The following is a 21,542-nucleotide window of genomic DNA, read 5'->3' on the forward strand; positions in this document are numbered from 1 at the left end:
TTGGATGAACTGTGATCTGGTGGGGTTGAGGAAAGAGGATGCGGTTGGAATGATAAGTAAGTGAAGAGAGGTGGGTAAATTTTATTTTTATTTTTATTTTTAAGTAATCCTTTTTAGTTATTTAATTATGATTATTATTATTTTTATTATTTTAACGTATATTTTTTTTAATTATTTTTATTTGTTTATTTATTATTATTATTATTTTTTTCGGGCTATTACAGACTGCTTCTGTTTTTCTTAATTTCACCTCCTTTGTTGGGTACTTATTTCTCACTTCTCAATTTTATTGCTTGACATTACTCCATGCTCTCTCTTTTTTGTGTTTTGGTGTCTATTGGAAGCTTTCCAAGAGGCCTATTTTGTATTAGGCATCATTTTTTGCTATATATTCCTTTATTAATCTCTCAAAAGATGTTTCCCGTGTGTGTTGAGCTTGGCTAGTTCCTTTCCCTTAAGTAGTGGCTTGCTGAGGACCATATACCAATAGATTTTGTAATCCAAAACTTGGAGGGTAATTTGCTTTAGGTGGCATTTGTTGGTTGTATGAGCTTTGTCACTTCCATGAGAAGTTTGGATGGTTTCTCCACCCCAAATTATAAGTATTTGAGAAGTGATTAATTTTCGGGTTGTCTTGACTAGCTTGATTCCCCACATAAAAATTTGAGGCCGGTTTGCTTGGACATTGATCAAAAGTGTGTTACTCTCCACAATATACACAAGATTCAACTGTTGTTTGGGTCATTACAATAGCAGTTTGGACTGGTGCTTTAGTCATTGAACCTTGTCCCAACGTTAGATTTTGTAGAATATCAGCCACTGAAGCTAATTGAGCATTGATAGAGGTCAAAGCATCAACTTCAAGTACTCCTCAGACCTTTTTCCTGGATTGCTTCTCACATCACCATTGACAATTGTTACATGTTATTCTCTCTAGAATCTCATAAGCTTCATTACGCCTTTGACAAAATAGCTCAATTGGTAGAAGCATCCACTACTTGTTTAGTAGCAATATTCAATCCATTATAAAAAGTTTCCATTTGGATACAATGGGGTAGTCCATGGTGAGGACACTTTCTAAACATCTCCTTGAATCTTTTCCAAGTTTCACTTAATGTCTCATCTTCAAACGGTGAAAAGCAACAATCTCATTTCTTTACCATGCGTTTCTAGTAGGTGGGAAATACTTGATGAAAAATTTCTCTGTTAGACTATTCCAAAAATTAATTGTTCTCGGTGCTAGGAACTCAAATGCAAACCGGTTTGAGAGACCTAATCCAAGAGGTGGAGGTGGTCAGACTCAGACTTGGGGTAACAATCATGCTACCAACAGCAAGGCGACAAACAATGCTAGCGCAATGGTAACAGGTACCCTACCTATTTGTAGTATCTACTCTATCAGGAGTGGTAAAGTTGCACTAGATACATGCATGACATGTCTAATGTGTGCGTGTAAACAATGTCATGGATTAACATTCACACAATTTATTAAACATAGTAAACATCGAGAAAATGTAATAACAATAACTTCAAAATAATAAAAATGTCATGATTTATCCTAAGGCCTACCATTTAAATAGAAAAAGCAACTATCCTAACTTCATTCCCATGTCATGCACAATGACACTGTCATCTGTACAGTGGTGTCTTACCTTAACCTGAAAAAAGTAGCACGTAGCTTGAGTATTTAAAGAAATGCTCGGTAAGTAGCTCATCTGTGCGCATTCGCACTCGTGCACATTCGCACTCATCATCATATTGTGCACGTCCGCACTCATCATCTCTAGGGGAAGTAGCCCTATGCTTATGAACATACAATATGCATGAGGTCCCTCTAAATCCATCGTAATGTCTCTTCTGACACAACTCTCTAGTCTCATCTCTTTGTTACTCTAGGTAACACATACTCGTAGATATTTATATTAATATCATTTTCATGCTCTTAGGGTTGTGTCCTGTGTCGATCTAACGACATGATGCAATATGACACTCATCATCATAAGCATGTTCAATATGGAAAACATCCTCATACTAAGGTAAACGTCACGCAATCATCGTACTCATCATATTGCCATAAAGTGCATCAAGCATATCAAGTACGTCATTCATTATATATACTACACACATCATCAAGTATCATAACTCATACATCATCATACACTCGTACATCATCATATACTAGTATATGACGCCATACGATAAAGCTCATACATCGTCATATCTCATACATCATCACATACTATCATACAGCATTGTACAACACAGTTCATACATCATAATTCATACAATTTTTAGCATATCCTATAGTAAGACCACTTACTTGGTTGGCCTTAGCCGAAGTATTCCCTAATTTAATTAACGTAAGCTTCCGTTCCTTGTGAGCTGCTCCAAAGGTTGTCGGAGTTTTGCACCGTTCGTCACCTTTCGTTAGTATTTCACGTTTTAATTAATAATCCAAGTAACGATGTGAAATACGGCTCTAAAACAGTCTTAGTAAAAATCGAATTCCACATTTTCACTGTTTCTAAATTTTGTTGTGTAGTAAAACTTAAATTAAAAATATGTCAATATTATTTCAATCATTCAATCCAACTATGGTTTGTTATAATATTATATTCTCTCGGTAAAAATTATAATAATTTCTCACATCTTCCATTTTCATTCTCTATGTTGTACCACTTTGTTTCTCTTTGTTTCTCCTCTCTATATTTTTATCTTTCCTACAAAATGATTATGCAATTATAATCATTTTTAATCAATTCCATTTCTTCTCTTTCTTAAAAATGACTATCCAACCGTCATTTTCAATCGATTTTGTTTTCTTCTCTTTTCTAAAAATGACTATCCAATTAACAGAAGCTATTTTCAATCAATTCTAATTTTGCTTTAGTAAAAATGGCTATGCATCAATCAATTATGATTTTCTTTTCTTTCTTAAAAATGACGATCCAATTTACATGCAATGACTTGATTTTATGTCAGATAACTAAAATCTAAAATAATTGCAAAACCTAAAAGAAAAAGATATCTAACCTAAAATAGCTTTTCTATCTATTTGCAAAATATAAAAGAAAAGAGATCTAACTTACATATAACTTTTCTTTTCTTTCCTCTCTCATTTCCTGTTAAATCTGGCTTGGAGTGAAGGTTATTTTTTATTTTTCTCTTCCAAAATGCTATCTCTCATTTGTTTCTTTTTCTGACCTTTCTCTCCCCAAAATGTGCCAATTTTTTTTTAAAGAAAAACATTTTCCTATTGTAGGAGGTGTTGTGGAGAGATTTTCGGGGAAAGGCGGAGAGAGATAGCGATCATTTACTATTTTTTTAATTATTATTTACTTATTATTAATATTATTATTATTACTTTATTACTTTATTTATTTTTTTTAAATTCCAATAGTTATATTACGTGTGCAAAACCTTGAACTATCCATGTAAACGGTTGTTGGAAAGTTATTAGCATAGGTGAATTTCATGAGGTACATCGTGGAATCTCAACTACTTGAGAAATTCAACACATTGACATGTAAGTCTTTTGACATTTTACTCAGACGTTCGGTTTGTTTGTCTGTTTGTAGGTGAAAAACAATGTTAGAATTCAACTCGGTGCCTAACGCTTTCTGAAAATTACGCTAGAAATTAGATGTGAAGCATGGGTTATGATCTGACTCTATTAACACAGATACTTCATACAATCTAATAATATATTTCATATATAGTTGTGCCCAACTATCTACAGTTTAGGTGTCCCTTTTGGCCAGGAGTATCCGAACTTGGTAAGTCTACCGATGATCATCAATATCACTGTATATTCTTTCAAAGTTCTTGTAAGCCTACAATGAAATCCCTTACTATATTTTCCTATTTCTACTCTTGAAATGCTTAGAAGTTGCAAGAACTTTGTTGTCCTTGGATCGTCATAATTCATGAAGTATTTGTCACACGACTCTTACTTGTTGACACATAATTTTCTAAACTCCTATAATAACTCGTCTCCCCTCCTCCTTTGTAATACCACTATTACACTCCTTGAAATTGTTGTACTTCTAGTACCAACCAGGCGCACTCACAATTATTTTAACCATCTCCTTTTAACATTTTTTTTTTTTAGGTAACCCTTTTTGGTACATGGGTTTGTAGCAAGGACCTTGGTCTAGGGTTCTTTGCTCTTAGGTCTTGGTTCGTGTCCCTTATACACTCCCCTAGGAGACTTGTGGGGTCCTATGCCCAGTGAACAACTCGATTCTAACTTCCCGAGGCTTCATGCGTTCTCAACAACCTGCATCTAGGGACCCGGGAAAAAGAGAGGAAAAAAAAAAAAAAAACTCAGTCACCAGAAGAGTTTTCCAGCGATTGCTGAGTTTCACGGACTCTACGCGAAACGACAGCCACACCTCGCTCAGCCTTCAGCCCACGACTCCCAAACTCGATCACAATACCTACAAACAGAGAAAAGGGAGGGAGGGAGGGAGGGAGGGAGGGAGAGAGAGAGAGAGAGAGAGAGAGAGAGAGAGAGAGAGATTTCGGATAACGTCGGCTAGTTTCCAATTCCTCCGACGAGCCCCAAACCACCCTAAAACCGATGCCAAACGCTCAGTTACCACCACGAGAAGGATCCCTAACAAAAGCACAATAACTCAAGGTACATTATGTGTCTTTTTGTAAGTGTCGTCGTTGGTAAACGAGGTCGAAGAATTGGGTTTTCCTAAACGTTCTTAGATATGTGGTTTTACGAACCTTTAGGCCACTAAACTTCGAGGAAGGAAAGAAGACGACAAACAGAGAGGAAAAGGAAGAAAGATGACCGAAATCGGCAACGGAAACGCCGGGGGAAGGAGAGAGAAAATGCGCCAAAAAATCGGCCGAAGTCGGGTAAGGAAGATGAGATCCACGGATCCGGATCAACCCGAACCCAATACCCGGTAGAGCAGCCCGACTTCTTTCCCCTAGCCCAACTACAGCGGCCGAAACCTTAATCCAGCCCAGAAGCCACGGTTCAGCTGAACTGACCCGAGACCAGACCCACAGTCCAATTGAACCGGCTTGCGGCCCAATCAAGTAAACCGAAGCCCAACAACCAGCCCGTCCAAGTAGCCTTCCGCAGCAGCCGACCTGAACTGGAGTGCGACCCGCGTCTCGACCAGACGCTCATCGCACGACGTGGCGCGCTCTACGTCCCTCGGCTCGGCTCGGCGCAAATGGCTCAGCGGCTCCCAACGGCTATTCGGCTTGGCTCCCCTGTTTTCTGCCCGATTTCCACTATTTCGACCCTCCCGAACTTATTTTCGGCCCCGATTAAGGTATCCGAGGCCATTTTAGAGCTGTATTTCACAATTATTGAATTATTGGTAAATTAATTATGAAATACTAATGAAAGGTGGTGAACGGTGTGATAGAAAACAAACCCCGGCAACGTAGGAAGTAGCTCGCACTGAACAAGAGCTTACGTTTAGCTAATTAGGGAGTACTTCGGCCAAGGCCAACCAAGTAAGTGGACTTACTATCCTGATTAAAGATTGTTTGAATTATGATGTATGAGTATGACGTTGTGATGTATGTTAAGTGTACGTCATTTATGTTTCGATGCATGACGTACATGTTATATCTGATGCACTTAATGGCTTCTATGATGAGTATGATGTATGCATGACGATTTTATTAACATGATGATGTTTTCCATGTTGAACATGCCTTATGATGTTGTTTTCCATATTGCATTATGTCGTTAGATCGACATAGGACACAACCCTAAGAGTATGAAAGTGATATTAATGTAAATATCCACGAGCACGTGTTACATAGTGTAACCAAGAGATGAGACTAGAGGGTTGTGTCAGAAGAGATGTATAATTCGACTTAGAGGGACCTCATGCATATTGTATGTTCATAAACATAGGGCTACTTCCCCTAGAGATGATGAGTGCGGACGCGCACCATATGATGAGCGCAAATGCGCACAGGTGCGAATGCACACAAATGAGGGTGTTCATGAGGCGCATGACACTATGGGGTTCCACTAACCTTCGGACATCGCTACAAATTAGCTTGACGAGAGGGTCCAGGGGGTGTGCGAGCGCCCTGGGGATTCACACTCACACATGTGAGTCGTGTGTAGGGAAGTACTACACATCCAATTTGTCCGAGACTGGAAGCCACCCTTAAGATGATTCGAGATAGGTCCCTAATTCATGATTGCATGTGTTTGCATTAGCATGGGCCCTATAATGGGGTCACTTACTGAGTATTTTTGAAATACTCAGGTCGTGTGCCATATTGTTTTTTAGGTAAAGGCAAGATGCGCATGTACGGTTGACGGCGGCATCATGATCAGAGAATGGTGCGTGCATAGGATAGTTGCATATTTAAAATTCCTAGTCTTGGTTAGGATAGGGTGTTTGCATTTCATTTATTTAAATTATTTAATTTGTAATTGTTTTATCTTATTTTGAACTCCAGCATCATGTTTGAAACACGTAAGTCCGGTAGTGTTTTCTAGTGTTTTAACGTATTCTGAAGTTTTAAATTTTTTTGCTAATAAAGATGAGCATTTTTAGAGTTATACGCTGCATTAGAGATGAGCATGAAACGTTAGTGGCGACTCTAGATATGTAGAAATTTAGGGTCGTTACAAAATAACAATCCAAGCCAACTACCTTCAAATTTGATCAACCCTTAGATGTATTGTAACGACCCTAAATTTTCACATATCTAGAATCGCCACTAACGTCTCATGCTCATCTCTAATGCAGAATATAATTCTAAGAATGCTCATCTCTAATGCAGAATATAACTCTAAGAATGCTCATCTTTATTGGCGGAAAAATTTTAAACTTAGAATACGTTAAAACATTAGAAAACACTCTCGGACTTACGTGTTTCAAACATCATGTTAGAGTTCAAAATAAGATAAAAACAATTACAAATTAAATAATTTAAATAAATGAAATGCAAACACCCTATCCTAACCAAGACTAGAAATTTTAAATATGCAACTATCTTATGCATGCGCCACAGTCTCTGATCACGATGCCGCTGTCAACCGTACATGGGCATCTTACCTTTACCTAAAAAACAATATGGCACATGGCCTAAGTATTTCGAGAAATACTCAGTAAGTGACCCCACTATAGGGGTCATGCTAATGCAGACACATGCAATCATGAATTAGGGACCTATCTCTAATCATCTTAAGGGTGGCCTCCAGTCGAGGACAAATTGGATGTGTAGTACTTCCCTATACACGACTCACACGTGCGAGTGTGAATCCCAAGGGTGCTCGCACACCCCCTGGACCCTCTCGTCAAGCTAATCTGTAGCGACGTCCGAAGGTCCGCGAAACCCCATAGTGTCATGCGCCTCATGAACACCCTTATCTGTGTGCATTCGCATCTGTGCACATTCGCACTCATCATACGGTGCGCGTTCACACTCATCATCTCTAGGGGAAGTAGCCCTATGTTTATGAACATACAATATGCATGAGGTCCCTCTAAGTCCAATTATACATCTCTTCTAACACAACCCTCTAGTCTCATCTCTTGGTTACACTATGTAACACGTGCTCATGGATATTTACATTAATATCACTTTCATACTCTTAGGGTTGTATCCTATGTCGATCTAAAGACATGATGCAATATGGCAAACAACATCATAAGACATGTTCAACATGGAAAACATCATCATGTTAATAAAATTGTCATGCATACATCATACTCATCATAGAAGCCATTAAGTGCACCAAATATAACAGGTACGTCATGCATCGAAACATAAACAATGTAACGACCCAGATCCACCGCTAGCAAATATTGTCCTCTTTGGGCTTTCCCTTTCGGGCTTCCCCTCAAGGCTTTAAAACGCGTCTGCTAGGGGAAGGTTTACACACCCTTATAAATGGTGGTTTGTTCTCCTCCCCAACCAATGTGAGACATCACAATCCACCCCCCTTCGGGGTCCAGCTTCCTCGCCGGCACTCTTTCCTTCCTCCAATCGATGTGGGACCACCCCCAAATCCACCCCCCTTTGGGGCCCAGCGTCCTTACTGGCACATCGGCTCGTGTCTACCCTTCTTCGGGGAACAGCGAGAAGGCTGGCACATCGTCCGGTGTCTGGCTCTGATACCATTTGTAAGGGTGTGGAAACGACCCGAGAAAGAAAGAAAAAAATAATAATAAGTATATATATATATATATAATAAATTAAATTAAAAAAAAATAAAAACTCAGTCGCCGGAAAACTGCGAGTTTTTCGGCGACCGCTGAGTTTCGCGGAACCCACCCGAAATGACGGCCACAGCACGCCCAGCCCTCAGCCCACGACACCCAGCATCTTCAGAACACATGCAAAGGGAGAAAAGATAGAAAATTTCGAGAGAGAGAGAGATTTCAGACAAACGTCGGCGAGTGTCCAGTTTCTCCGACGAGCCCTCAAACCACCCTCAAACCGACACCAAACGACCTGTTACCACCATGAGAAGGATCCCTTTGAAAGCACAATAACTCAGGGTGCGTTTTGTGTTATTTCGTAAGCGCCATCGTCGGTAACCGAGGTCGAAAAATTAGGTTTTCTTAATCGTTCTTAGATCTGTGGCTTTTAGGAGCTTTTAGGCCGCAAAACTCCCAAAAAAGAAAGAAGGACGACGAACAAAGAGAAAAAGGGAAGAAAGAGGACCGAAATCAGCAACGGAAACGCTGCGGGAAGGAGAGAGAAAGCTCGCCGGAAAATCGGCCGAAGTCGGGTAAGGAAGACGCGATCCACGGATCTGGGTCAACCTGAACCCAAAACCCGAGAGAGCCAGCCCATTCCTCCCTTGGCCTCTGCCTTCGGCCCAGCCCAACTATAGCAGTCCAAACCTCAAACCAGCCCAGAAGCTACGGTTCAGTTGAACCAACCCAGACTAGACCCACGGTCCAATTGAGCCGACCTGCAAACCAAACACTTGCGGCCCAGCCCAGTAACCCGAGGCCCAACGATTAGTCTTGGCCCAGTAGCCTTCCACAGCCCGCGACCCGAACCACGACCCGAACCGGACTGCGACCCACGCTTCGACCCGACACTACCGCTCGACGTGGCTCTCTCTACTGCCGCCACGTGTCACACAGCGGCGCAAGCAGTCCCTCGGCTCGGCTCGGCGCAAACGGCTCGGGCTCCCTCCGGTGACGCTCCGGCGGCTCCTCCGGCGGCTCTAGCGGCTATTCGGCTCGGCTCACCTGTTTTCAGCCCGATTTCCACTGTTTCGACCCTCCCGGATCTGTTTTTGGCCTCGATTAAGGTATCTGAGGCCGTTTTAGAGCCGTATTTCACATTTATTAAATTATAGGTAAATTAATTGTGAAATACTAACGGAAAGTGGTGAACGGTGTGATAGGAAACAAACCCCGGTGGCGTAAGAAGCAGCTCTCACGGAACGAGAGCTTACGTTTAGCTATTTAGGGAGTACTTCGGCCAAGGCCAACCAAGTAAGTGGTCTTACTCTAGGATAGACTAAAAATTGTATGTGTTACGATGATGTATGAACAATGTCGTACGATGCGGTATGTGAGTTATGATGATGTATGAGTTGTGATGATGTGTGAGTTACGATACTTGATGATGTGCTCAGTATATATATATTTTGATGAATGTCGTACTTGATATGTTTGATGTACTTTGTGGCAATATGATGAGTATGATAATTGCGTGACGTTTACCTTAATATGATATGATGTTTTCCATATTGAGCATGCTATATGATGATCAGTGCCATATTGCATCATGTCGTTAGATCGACATAGGACACAACCCTAAGAGCGTGAAATGATATTAATATAAATATCCACAGTATCTGTTACCTAGAGTAACAAAGAGATGAGACTAGAGGGTTGTGTCAGAAAGACATTATGATGGATTTAGAGGGACCTCATGCATATTGTATGTTCATAAGCATGGGGCTACTTCCCCTAGAGATGATGAGTGCGGACGCACACCGTATGATGAGCGCGAATGCGCACAGGTGCGAACACACACAAATGAGGGTGTTCATGAGGCGCATGACACTATGGGGTTCCGCTGACCTCCGGACGTCGCTACAGATTAGCTTGACCAGAGGGTCCAAGGGGTGTGCGAGCGCCCTGGGGATTCACACTCGCACGTGTGAGTCGTGTGTAGGGAAGTACTACACATCCAATTTGTCCGAGACTGGAGGCCACCCCTAAGATGATTAGAGATAGGTCCCTAAATCATGATTGCATGTGTTTGCATTTGCATGGCCCCTATAGTGGGGCCACTTACTGAGTATTCTTTGAAATAGTCAGGCCGTGTGCCACATCATTTTTCAAGTAAAGGCAAGGCGCACTTGTACGGAGGACGGTGACATCGCGAGCAGAGACTGTGGCACGTGCATAGGGTAGATTCATATTTAAATTTCTAGTCTTAAGTTAGAATAGGTTGTTTTGCATTTCATTGTTTTAAATTATTTTGTATTTGTTTTTGTTTTCTCTAAATTTCAGTATTTCATATTTAAACACGTAAGACCATGGCTGTGTTTTCTAGAGAAGAAGTTGTTTTAAACGTTCTTTTTTTTGAAGTTTACGTTATCAACTATGTTCATGTAAGAGTTATATTTCTGCATTATAGATGAGCATGAGATGTTAGTAGCGACTCTGAGTATGTGAAAATTTAGGGTCGTTACAAATAACGTACATTTAACATACATAACAACACAATGTTATATTCATACATCATCATAATTCAAACAATCTTTAGCCTATCCTATAGTAAGACCACTTATTTGGTTGGCCTTGGCCGAAGTACTCCCTAATTAGCTAAACGTAAGCTCCCGTTCCGTGAGAGTTGCTTCCTACGTTGCTGGGGTTTGTTTCCTATCACACCGTTCGCCAGCTTCTGTTAGTATTTCACAATTAATTTACCAATAATTCAATAAATGTGAAATACGGCTCTAAAACGGCCTCGGATACCTTAATCGGGGCCGAAAACAGGTTCGGGAGGGTCGAAACAATGGAAATCGGGCCGAAAACAGGGGAGCTGAGCCGAACAGCCGCTGGGAACCGCCGAGCCGAGCTGAGGGACCGCCTGTGTCGCTGTGTGCCATGTGGTAGAAGTAGGAAGCGCCACGTCGTGCGATGCGCGTCGGGTCGAGGCACGAGTCACACTCCAGTTCGAGTCGACTACTATAGAATGCTACTGGGTGGGGCTGGTTGTTGGGCCTTGGTTTACTAGACTGCGCCATAAGTGTTTGGGTTGCAGGCCGATTCGATTGGACCGTGGGTCTGGTCTCGGGTTGGTTTAGCTGAACCGTGGCTTCTAGACTGGTTTGAGGTTTGGGTCGTTGTAGTTGGGCCTCAATTTCACGGGTTGGACTTAGATTGGGTTTGAGCTTCGGGCCTGGGTATTCGGTTTGGGCTGACCCGGATCCGATGGATCCTTCTTCCTTACCCGACTTTTGCGCATTTTCGGCGTGTTTTCTCTCTCCTTCCCGCAGCGTTTTCACTGCCGATTTCGGTCCTCTTTCTTCCTTTTCCTCTCTGTTTGTCGTCCTCCTTTCCGAAGTTTTGTGGCCTAAAAAGTTCCTAAAACCACAGATCTAAGAATGTTCAGGAACACCCAATTTTCCAACCTCGGTTACCGACGACGGCGCTTACGAAAAGGCACAAAACGTACCTTGAGTTATTGTGCTATCATTAGGGATCCTTCTCGTGGTGGTAACTGAGCGTTTGGTGTCGGTTTTCGGGTGGTTTGGGACTCATCGGAGAAATTGAAAACTCGCCGACGTTATCTGAAATCTCTCTCTCTCGTATTTCCTTTCTTTTCTCTGTTTGCAGGTACTCTGATAGGTTCTGGGAGTCATGGGCTGAAGGCTGAGCGAGGAATGGCTGTCGTTTCGCGTGGGATCCGCGAAACTCGACGGTGGCCAGAAAACTCGTGTTAATAGTACTAAATATGTATGGATTTGGTGCCTATTCATCATGCCGGTATTGATGATTGTCATAAGAAAGAGAGAATATTTTGACACCTATTGGGAAGGAGTTTTCAGTTCCAAGGAGTGAAGACGAGGAGGATGATTTGTACTCGATTTTCTTGTTCTAGATAAATTTTTTGTGCAAAGTCTTCCTAAGATGTTAGTTAGGGTATGGAGGAAATGAGTGTGGTAATATTCTGTGTTACCACATAATGAAAACATAAATACCATCTTGAATGTGTTACAAATGCTGGGAAATATCTTTACATAGTTGTGAAGGTTTTCACTGAGATTTTTTTGCAAATTGACCTAAAATTTAGAGCATTGGAAACGTTATTGGTTTAAATTCAAACTACGTCTCAATGATCCATTCCATAATGTTGTACTAATAGTGGAAGCAAGATTGAATGTACTCACACACCTACGAACAGAAATTAAACAAAGAGACAAGAATTTACGTGGTTCGGAGAGAAGAAATTTCCCTACATCCACAGGTAGCAACTAACTTAATAATCAAAGTGTTTACAAGTGAATATCTCACTTTCACACTACAAAGTATCTCAACAAAAGTTTCTCCCAAATATCACACAACAAATACAATGTGATATACAAACTCGATCATCCTAGACAACCTTTTATATAAGGATAATTCATGTATCAAAATGATAATATAAATCATCAAACGTCATGAACTTAAATGAGGATTAATAACCAAAATAAATCAATTTTAAATAAGAATAATTAATTTGGTTAGTAATTCTATAACCATTTTTTAGTTTATGTGGAGAGCAATATGATCCACCTGAGAAAAATATATATGAAAAAAAAGAAGTGTGATATAAGTATTGAGGAGGATATTCAAACACATAATTTCCTGCATCATCCATATATACACATAAACACACTGGCTATTCCAATGCAAACACATGGAGGATTAACATATAATTCTGATTTAAATGAATATGTGCACAAGGATAGAAGTGTACCATAAGAATCAAGATATTCAACTTCATTGCAATCTCCGCTTCCCTTTTGCTTTTGTCTTTCCTTTTTCTTCGGTTTCCCCGGGTTATCCATGACAGAGACCTATAAATTAAGAAACCAATTAAGATTACGTGCGTGTGTGTATATATATATATATATATATATATATACATATTTTAGAAAATAGATAAGAAGCCAATAAGTTGAAAATTAAGAAAACGTAGTTGAAGAAAATCGTTGAAAACAAGTTGAAATTAAGCATTGTGGAAGTCAATTGCATTGAAAATATGTGGGCAAGAAAATACAATACTTAGTCGGGAGAGGTTTGATGACTACTTGGTCTCCCTATACTACATTTTGAGGCAATTCAAGTCTAGCAAGTCAAATATTATCAGTAAGGTTGCTACGTACTGTCACCTTATTTTAAGCTCTGTAGTCGATTCACAGACGTAATGTCCCATCCTTCTTCTTCTGGAATAGCACGGGAGCCCCATAAGGTGCCTTTACGAAGCGGATGAATCCTGCGGCCATCAAAGTATTCATAAGATTTTCAGCCAATGGAGACAGACCAATACCAAAAGCACAAAGACATGAAAATTTGAGTTCAAAGCACAAAAATGCAGCATAGGGTCATCAAAGTACCTCTCCTTACACTTCTAATAGATATCGAGGAATTCCAAAGATCATTTTTCTTGATAATGCCATATGCACTTTTTACTTTGTTTCTACTCATCAACTTTTGGACAAGCAGACATAACTTTGGATTTCCCTTGAACATGGCCCTTTTCTCAGCTGCTTTGAATTCATTGTTGCAAGAGAAAATAAGTTTACCTTTGTTGGAGAATTATGAAATATGACATGCATAAGCATGTTGATGGTTAAGAGTCCTGGCTAATTTCACTTTCAATATGCATCTTTCTAATATCCTTGCTCAATGATTTCACTGTCCACACTATCTCTTCAATCTTAGGATGCGAATTGTGAACTGAAAAAAATGTAAAACTGGTTCCATCAACCTCAATACAACTCCATCCAGGAAGCTTTTTTAGACCAAGAGATCTCATTTGGGTCCATGCCACCTCCACTCCATCCCATCTACTAGTGGAGGCATAACTATGAGCCAGTTGCACATAGTTTCCAGCATCCACAGGCTTCAATTCAAACATATCTCTAGCAATAACCTCACCAAGTTCGACACTGCCATTTACACGACAAGCGTCGAGGAGTATGCCTAAAACATCTATTGAGGGTTCTTCAAACATCCTATCATAGAAGCTATATGCCTCTTCAACCTTTCCAGCTCGACTAAGTAGGTCAATGATACAAGCTCGATGCTCGAGATTTGTTGGCATACTGAAATCTTTAGTCATCGACTCGTATATGCTCAAACCTTGGTTAATAAGCCCACTATGGCTGCAAGCAGAAAGAACTGAAAGGAAAATAACATGATTCGGTTCCATCCCTGTGCCAAGAAACTCTGAATATTTTCTCAAAGCAATTTCCCCTTTTCCATTAATGCCATATCCAGCAATAAGTGTACTCCATGTTACAAGATCCTTTTGCAACATATAGTCGAAACACTTTTGAGCATTCTCTACGTCTCCACATTTGAAGTACATATCAACTAGCGCTGTTTCGGTCATAATGCACGGAATAAGCGAACTTCTACAAATGATGTTGTGAATCCACTTTCCCTGACAAAGTGCACCAGCAGAACCACAAGCTTGAAGAAGTGAGGTCACAGTTATTGAGTCAGGCCTTTGAAAGCTTGTTGCTCTCATTTCACTGAAGAAAAAGATAGCCTTGCTCAAATAACCATTTTTCGCATGCCCAGCAATAATCGCATTCCAAGAAACCAAATTCTTTTCAACAATCTTATTAAAAATTGCACAGCTTTGCTCCAATCTATTACACTTTGCATACATGGTGACAAGGGAGTTTTGAGCAGGGATGTCAAACATTATTCCTTGCCTTAATATATAACCATGAATTGAGGTACCAATATGGTAACAACCAAGTTGAGCACAAGCTGCCAGAGTACTAGCCAAGGTAGCAGTACCCAGCTCTACGTTTGATTCCACCATACGATAGAAGACCTCCAATGCCTTGTCGGAACAATCGTTTTGAACGAGTCCTGAAATCATTGCTGTCCACAGGACAACATCCTTTTCAATAGTTGATTCGAAAACTTTAAGCGCAAAATCCAAACAGCTACATTTCAAGTACAAAACTACGAGTGTGGTCTCTACTTGTTGATCCATATCTAACCCATGTTTAAGAACCAAACCGTGCACCAGCTTACCTAATCTAATATCACATTTTGTGGCAGAGGTAGACAAAACAGAGCAAAATGTCCGCTTGTCAGGTTTGATGCCTTCAATCCTCATAGAATGTACAAGCTGCAGTATTTCTTCAATACATAAAATTTTGGAATAGGCTGATAATAATGAATTCCAAGAAACTATGTCTCTAGAATCCATCGACTCAAACAAACTTGTTGCATAATCAACGCTTCCACATCTACCATACATACTCACCATGGAGTTTGATAGAGCTAAATCTGACCCAAAACCATATAAAATAATCAAACAATGCAAACCTTGCAGAAGGGGAAGCTCTGAAATTCCAGGGAGAAGACTCAAGAAGGTAACAGAAGTGGGGTGGATTTCATTCTCCCGCATTTGTTTGAACATTGTAAAAGCAATGCCAACGTCTCCCTGCCGTGAATAGCAGCCAATAATGGCAGTCCAAGGAACAACATTTCTTTCAGGCATTGTATCGAACACCTTGCGACCAAGATGAATGCACCCAAATTTCGCGTAGAAACTAATGAGCGAAGACCCAATATAGGAATCGTGAGAGAGGCCATTAACGATGACAGATTGATGAATGGAGAGGCCATTTGAAAACGAGTTCAAAAGGGTACAAGCTTTGAGAAGGCTGGGAAACGTGTAAGCATCTGGGGGGGTGTTTGTGTTCAGCATAGAAATGTAGGTTTGAAGAACTTGGTGGTGAGCGGCTTGAGAAGAGAGGCGATTTATGAGGGCGTTGAATGATTTTGTGCTACCATGGATCGACTCATGGATTAATCTGTTCATATTAATCCAACACAAAATGAAACCTTCTCTGGAAAGTTCACCATCTCCATTGTAACTTCGTAGTTCAAATTTGCGTAGAATTGGTAAATTTTATATTAAATTAATAATAAAAATATCACTCAATTTTATATTTTATTTTTTTTAAAAAAAATATTATTCAGCTTTCAAAATTTTAATAACACTAATGTAGGTTTCAAAAATACCTTATGGAATTTGAAAAATAACATTAACCATTACCTTTATAAAAAAAAAATAAAAGACGTTAATAACACTATAGATCAAAAGGTTAAAAAAACGTTCAAAAAAACATATTTACCATCAATCTAATGATTGAAACCATGTTCTTCTTTTAAGAAAAAAAAATGAGAAAATGAGAAAATCGTTTAAAGTCAACCTTGAGGGGTAATATCGTCATTTTGACTCTCCGTGTCCGAGTTAGGGGTTTGGATGAACCCTAATCAGAATGTTAATCAAGAATAAAAAAGAAAGAAGAGAAAGAAAAACAAAGGTTAGGGAAGAGGCCACCACCGTGGGTGCTCCGATCTGGCCACACGGAGGCGTTTTTCAGGCCACAATCCATTCGTGAAAGTTGTCCAGCAAGTTGAGACATTTAATTTGGGATTTTGGATACTCCATTACCGTCAAGAAACGAGGACGATTGAGAAGTAAGAGTTTTAGTTTTTCTCCAAATTCGATTGTGGATCAGTTTTGTGAAGGATGTTAGAGTTGAATCAGACCAGAAGTCAAAGTTTCAGTTAACCTTAAAACGATATGAACATGGTCTTCTACCAACTTTGAGGGTGTTTGTTTTCTTTTATAGTTGATTAAAATGTACAAGAAAAATCACTTTGAATAGATGGATTAAAACTCTACAAGTTGGTGGAGGAACCAAGTTGATTTGAATTAAGTAGCCAAAGTTATAGGAATCCAAAGAAAATTGAAAATAATGGAAAACTAATCGAAATTTGGATCATATGCAAGCGGTGAAGGAACATAAATGTGTTAGGCAATCAGAGCGAAGCGCGGCAACGAAGGAGTGGGACACATGTCGATTTGTGAGAGGCTTTGTATGTCAGACGATGGTACGAGCTACGTGTCAATAGAAGGGAGGAGATGCGCGTCTTGTGTCACAATCATATTCTTGTGGCAGTGAGACAACGATTGTGCGACACTTGTTCTAACTTAGCGAACAAGTCAGTCGTGTAAAACTCAAATTTCGCAGACAATATTGGTGTATGCTCAAGCCTCAGGTCACGTTTGAGAGAAATGTTTTAGAAAATATGAGCGAAAAATGCATTGAAAATTATTTGAAAGAAAGTGTTGCTGTCCGTGATTTTTGCACAATATTTGTGGCTTGAAAGTACTTTTCGAAGTCAAAGATAAAGTTCTCTAGAGTCTTGTCATCTCAAACCCCACGGAAGGACTTGGGCTTCAGAACCTTTACCTTGTTAAATTGGACGACGCCCTCACCAGGGTTTGGTTCCCCACCAATCTCATGGTAAAGTTCTGTAACGCCCCGTTAGGTTTAATATATATATATATATATATATATATATATATATATATATGTGTGTGTGTGTGTGTATTAAAATAAAAATAACAAAATAAAGAAAAGAAAAAAAAACTGACCACCTCTTTTAATCTCCCCGTCCATCCCCTAAAATACCTCCTTCATTTGGTATCAATAATTCATCAAAAACAGAAATAGAAAGAAAATATTTGTCTGGAGGACAAAAATGCATATAATGGTTATACAATAATGGAGAGATTGGGGAGGAACACAAATATTTTTCTAGAGGAAAAAATGCATATAATGGAGAGATGGTTATACAATAATGGAGAGATCGGGAAGGAACGGCAGATAATGACGGAGAGATGGTTAGACAATAATGGAGAGATCAGAAGAATAATGGAGAGATGGTAGGCAGATAAAGGAAGAAAGATGTCATTTGAGAGATGGTTAGACAATAATGGAGAGATCAAGAAGGCAGATAATGGAGAGATGGTAGGCAGATAAAGGAAGAAAGATGTCATTTAGAAATGTTAGTAGTCAGATTTACCTTTTTCCTTTTATGAAGGATATTAGCAATTATTTAGATCTGAGTTAGAACTTTAGAAATTATCGGTTTCTGAATTAGAAATTATCTATCCTATGAAGAGTTTGGTCTGAAAAAAAGAATAGATAGATAAGAAAGAGAAGAAGATAGGGAAAAAGAAATCTGAAAAACATATTCAAATAAGTAAATAAAAAAGATTTGGAAAAGAGAGGAAGATAGGGAAAAAGAAGATTTGGAAAACATATTCAAATAAATAAATAAAAAAAAGATTTGGAAAACGGTATAAAAAAGAAGGAAAGAAAGAGAGAGGGGAAGATTGGGAAAATGGAAAGAGGAGAAGATTAGATTTGGAAATATAAAAGCCAACAAAAAAAAAAATATGGGAATAAAATAAACTGCTAAGTAGAATTAATCGATTTAGAGAATTAAAACGATTTAGATTTAGATACGGGAGTAGAATTAAACTCTTGGTAAGAAACTATTAAAAAAATTATAGAATTGAATCCATCGAAAAAACGGATTAAAAGAGTTAGATTTAGATATGCGAGTAGAATTAAACTACTAAAGAATTCTAGAATTAAACTCATTTAAGAAACTGATTAAAAGAGTTAGATTTAAATTGCTTCAAATAATGAGATAGGGAGGTAAAATTGAACAAAAATAATGAGATAAGGAGGTAGAATTGAATGAGATAAGGAGGTAGAATTGAACTGCTTAAAAGAATTAGAGTAAAAAAAAAAAGATTTAAATTGCTTAAAATAATGAGATAGGGAGGTAGAATTGAACAAAAATAATGAGATAGGGAGGTAGAATTGAACAAAAATAATGAGATAGGGAGGTAGAATTGAACGGCTTAAAAGAATTAGAGTAAAAAAAAAAAAAAAAAAAAGAGAGAAATTTTAAGAAAGAAAAAAAAAATTGAAAATTGAAAGTAATATTCAGATGGTCTACTGTAAACAGAATTGAAATATAACATAAAGTGAGAGAATGAGAATGGAAGATATGAGAAATTATTATATTTGTATCTATAGGATAAACATTAAATGTTGAACTATCAAAGCCGCTTGAAATATTAATAATATTGACATATCTTTAATTTAAGTTTTAAGTTTTATTATTCTATATAATTTAGCAACAATGAAAACATGGAACTCGATTTTTATTGAGGCCGTTTAGAGCCGTATATTTTACACTGTTGGTTGAATTATTAATTAAAATGTGAAATACTAATAAAAGGTGACGAACGATGCGATAGGAATCAAACTTTGACAACATTTGGTATAATTCTCGAGGAACGGGAGCTTACATTAAATAAATTAGGGAATACTTCGGCTAAGGCCAACCAGGTAAGTGGTCTTACTATAGGATAGGCTAAAAATTGTATGAGTTACGATGATGTATGAACTATGTCGTACAATGCGGTATATGAGTTATGATGATGTATGATGTATGACTTTGATGATGTATGAGTTATGATGATGTGTGGGTTATGATACCTGATGATGTGCTCAGTATATATATATTTTGATGAATGTCGTACTTGATATGTTTGATGCACTCTGTGGCAATATGATGAGTATGATGATTGCATGACGTTTACCTTAATATGATGACGTTTTCCATATTGAGCATGCTATATGATGATGAGTGCCATATTGCATCATGTCGTTAGATCGACATAGGACACAACCCTAAGAGCGTGAAAATGATATTAATATAAATATCCACGAGTATGTGTTACCTAGAGTAACAAAGAGATGAGACTAGAGGGTTGTGTCAGAAGAGACATTATGATGGATTTAGAGGGACCTCATGCATATTGTATGTTCATAAGCATAGGACTACTTCCCCTAGAGATGATGAGTGCGGACGCGCACCGTACGATGAGCGCGAATGCGCACAGGTGCGAAAGCACACAGATGAGGGTGTTCATGAGGTGCATGACACTATAGGGTTCCGCTGACCTCCAGACGTCGCTACAGATTAGCTTGACCAGAGGGTCCAGGGGGTGTGCGAGCGCCCTGGGGATTCACACTCGCACGTGTGAGTCGTGTGTAGGGAAGTACTACACATCCAATTTATCCGAGACTGGAAGCCACCCCTAAGATGATTAGAGATAGGTCCCTAAATCACGATTGCATGTGTTTGCATTTGCATAGCCCCCTATAGTGGGGCCACTTACTGAGTATTCTTTGAAATACTCAGGCCGTGTGCCACATCATTTTTCAGGTAAAGGCAAGGCGCACTTGTACGGAGGACGGCGGCATCGCGAGCAGAGACTGTGGCACGTGCATAGGGTAGACTCATATTTAAATTTCTAGTCTTAAGTTAGAATAGGTTGTTTTGCATTTCATTGTTTTAAATTATTTTGTATTTGTTTTTGTTTTCTCTAAATTTCAGTATTTCATATTTAAACACGTAAGACCATGACTGTATTTTCCAGAGAAGAAGTTGTTTTGAACGCTTTTTTGAAGTTTACGTTATCAATTATGTTCATGTAAGAGTTATATTTCCGCATTATAGATGAGCATGAGACGTTAGCAGCGACTCTGAGTATGTGGAAATTTAGGGTCGTTACATATGTTGTCCATGAAATTTTAGAAGAAGACTCAATATGGCATGATAAAGTTATGTACGAAATTTGGTGACCATTAGGTTATGATAACGGGCTAAACCAAATGTAGGTGTAAAATGACTAAAATACTCTATAATTACGTACCACTAGTTTATGACCAAAGTGACCTTTAAATGACATGAAATTTGATGAGGAGGCTTATGACATGGTGTAAAGGGATTACACAAAGTTACAAGGCCATTGGAATATGTCGAAGAATTAAACCAAGATTTGGGGGTAAATGACCAAAAGACCCTTTTGGAGTATGAATTAAGATTTAAAATACCTAACTATCTAACAAAAACCTTATAAGGAATCAAAGATTTTATGAATACAAAGTGATAGGCTTATGAAAGTTTTATGCATGCAAATAAATGTTTATGACTCATACGAATTAGGGTATACTCGAGGACGAAAGTTTCTTTTAGAGGGATATAATGTAATAGTCCAAAAATAAATAAAGAAATAAACGAATAAACATAATTATAAAAATAGTTAAAATAATAATAATAAATAAATAGTAAGTTTACTTGGGTCATTCAATTAAAAGAAAGTTTCAAATTTTGCTCTATAGGAAATTTGTATGGGCGTGCTCCTGTCATACATGTATCTTGAAAAATGTCTAGAGCATACTTCCTTTGAGACATAAAAATTCATTTTCTAGATCAAGAAAATTCAATGCCTAGGAAATATTTTAAATTCCTTAAATCTTTGATAAGGAATTTCTCGAGTAAACTAGTCTTGAGAGGTTGATTTCTTTGTGATCATTGCCTATCAATGGAATATGTAACGACCCTAAACTTCCACATACTCAGAGTAGTTACTAACGT

At 38.7% G+C, this 21,542-nt stretch overlaps 1 protein-coding gene and 1 non-coding gene across 6 annotated transcripts; one reads left to right on the forward strand and one right to left on the reverse strand.

Annotated features, from left to right (window-relative positions):
- Window positions 1-1,056: 1,056 nt before the first annotated feature.
- On the forward strand, window positions 1,057-1,161 carry LOC111784252 (small nucleolar RNA R71). The gene has a single exon (XR_002813507.2). It is a non-coding gene; the product is annotated as a small nucleolar RNA R71 (small nucleolar RNA).
- Window positions 1,162-2,327: 1,166 nt separating this feature from the next.
- LOC111784234 (Tetratricopeptide repeat (TPR)-like superfamily protein) lies at window positions 2,328-16,116 on the reverse strand. Of its 5 annotated transcripts, none has more exons than XM_087123036.1 (4): window positions 13,586-16,116; window positions 13,361-13,464; window positions 12,946-13,045; window positions 2,328-2,421 (listed from the first exon to the last, which is right to left on the reverse strand). In XM_087123036.1, exon 1 carries the CDS (start codon window positions 16,039-16,041, stop codon window positions 13,822-13,824), a length of 2,220 nt encoding a protein of 739 aa, XP_086979162.1. In that variant the 5' UTR covers window positions 16,042-16,116; the 3' UTR covers window positions 2,328-2,421; window positions 12,946-13,045; window positions 13,361-13,464; window positions 13,586-13,821. The 5 variants fall into 5 exon arrangements, with proteins under 5 accessions (XP_086979162.1, XP_086979163.1, XP_086979165.1 ...); XM_087123037.1 differs by lacking the exon at window positions 2,328-2,421 and adding an exon at window positions 12,685-12,761; XM_087123039.1 differs by lacking the exon at window positions 2,328-2,421 and having other exon boundaries at window positions 12,778-13,045; window positions 13,586-15,089; window positions 15,246-16,116.
- Window positions 16,117-21,542: the final 5,426 nt, after the last annotated feature.

This window comes from Cucurbita pepo, chromosome 4 (genome assembly GCF_057944985.1).
Source record: "Cucurbita pepo subsp. pepo isolate OVF chromosome 4, ASM5794498v1, whole genome shotgun sequence".
NCBI lineage: Eukaryota > Viridiplantae > Streptophyta > Magnoliopsida > Cucurbitales > Cucurbitaceae > Cucurbita > Cucurbita pepo.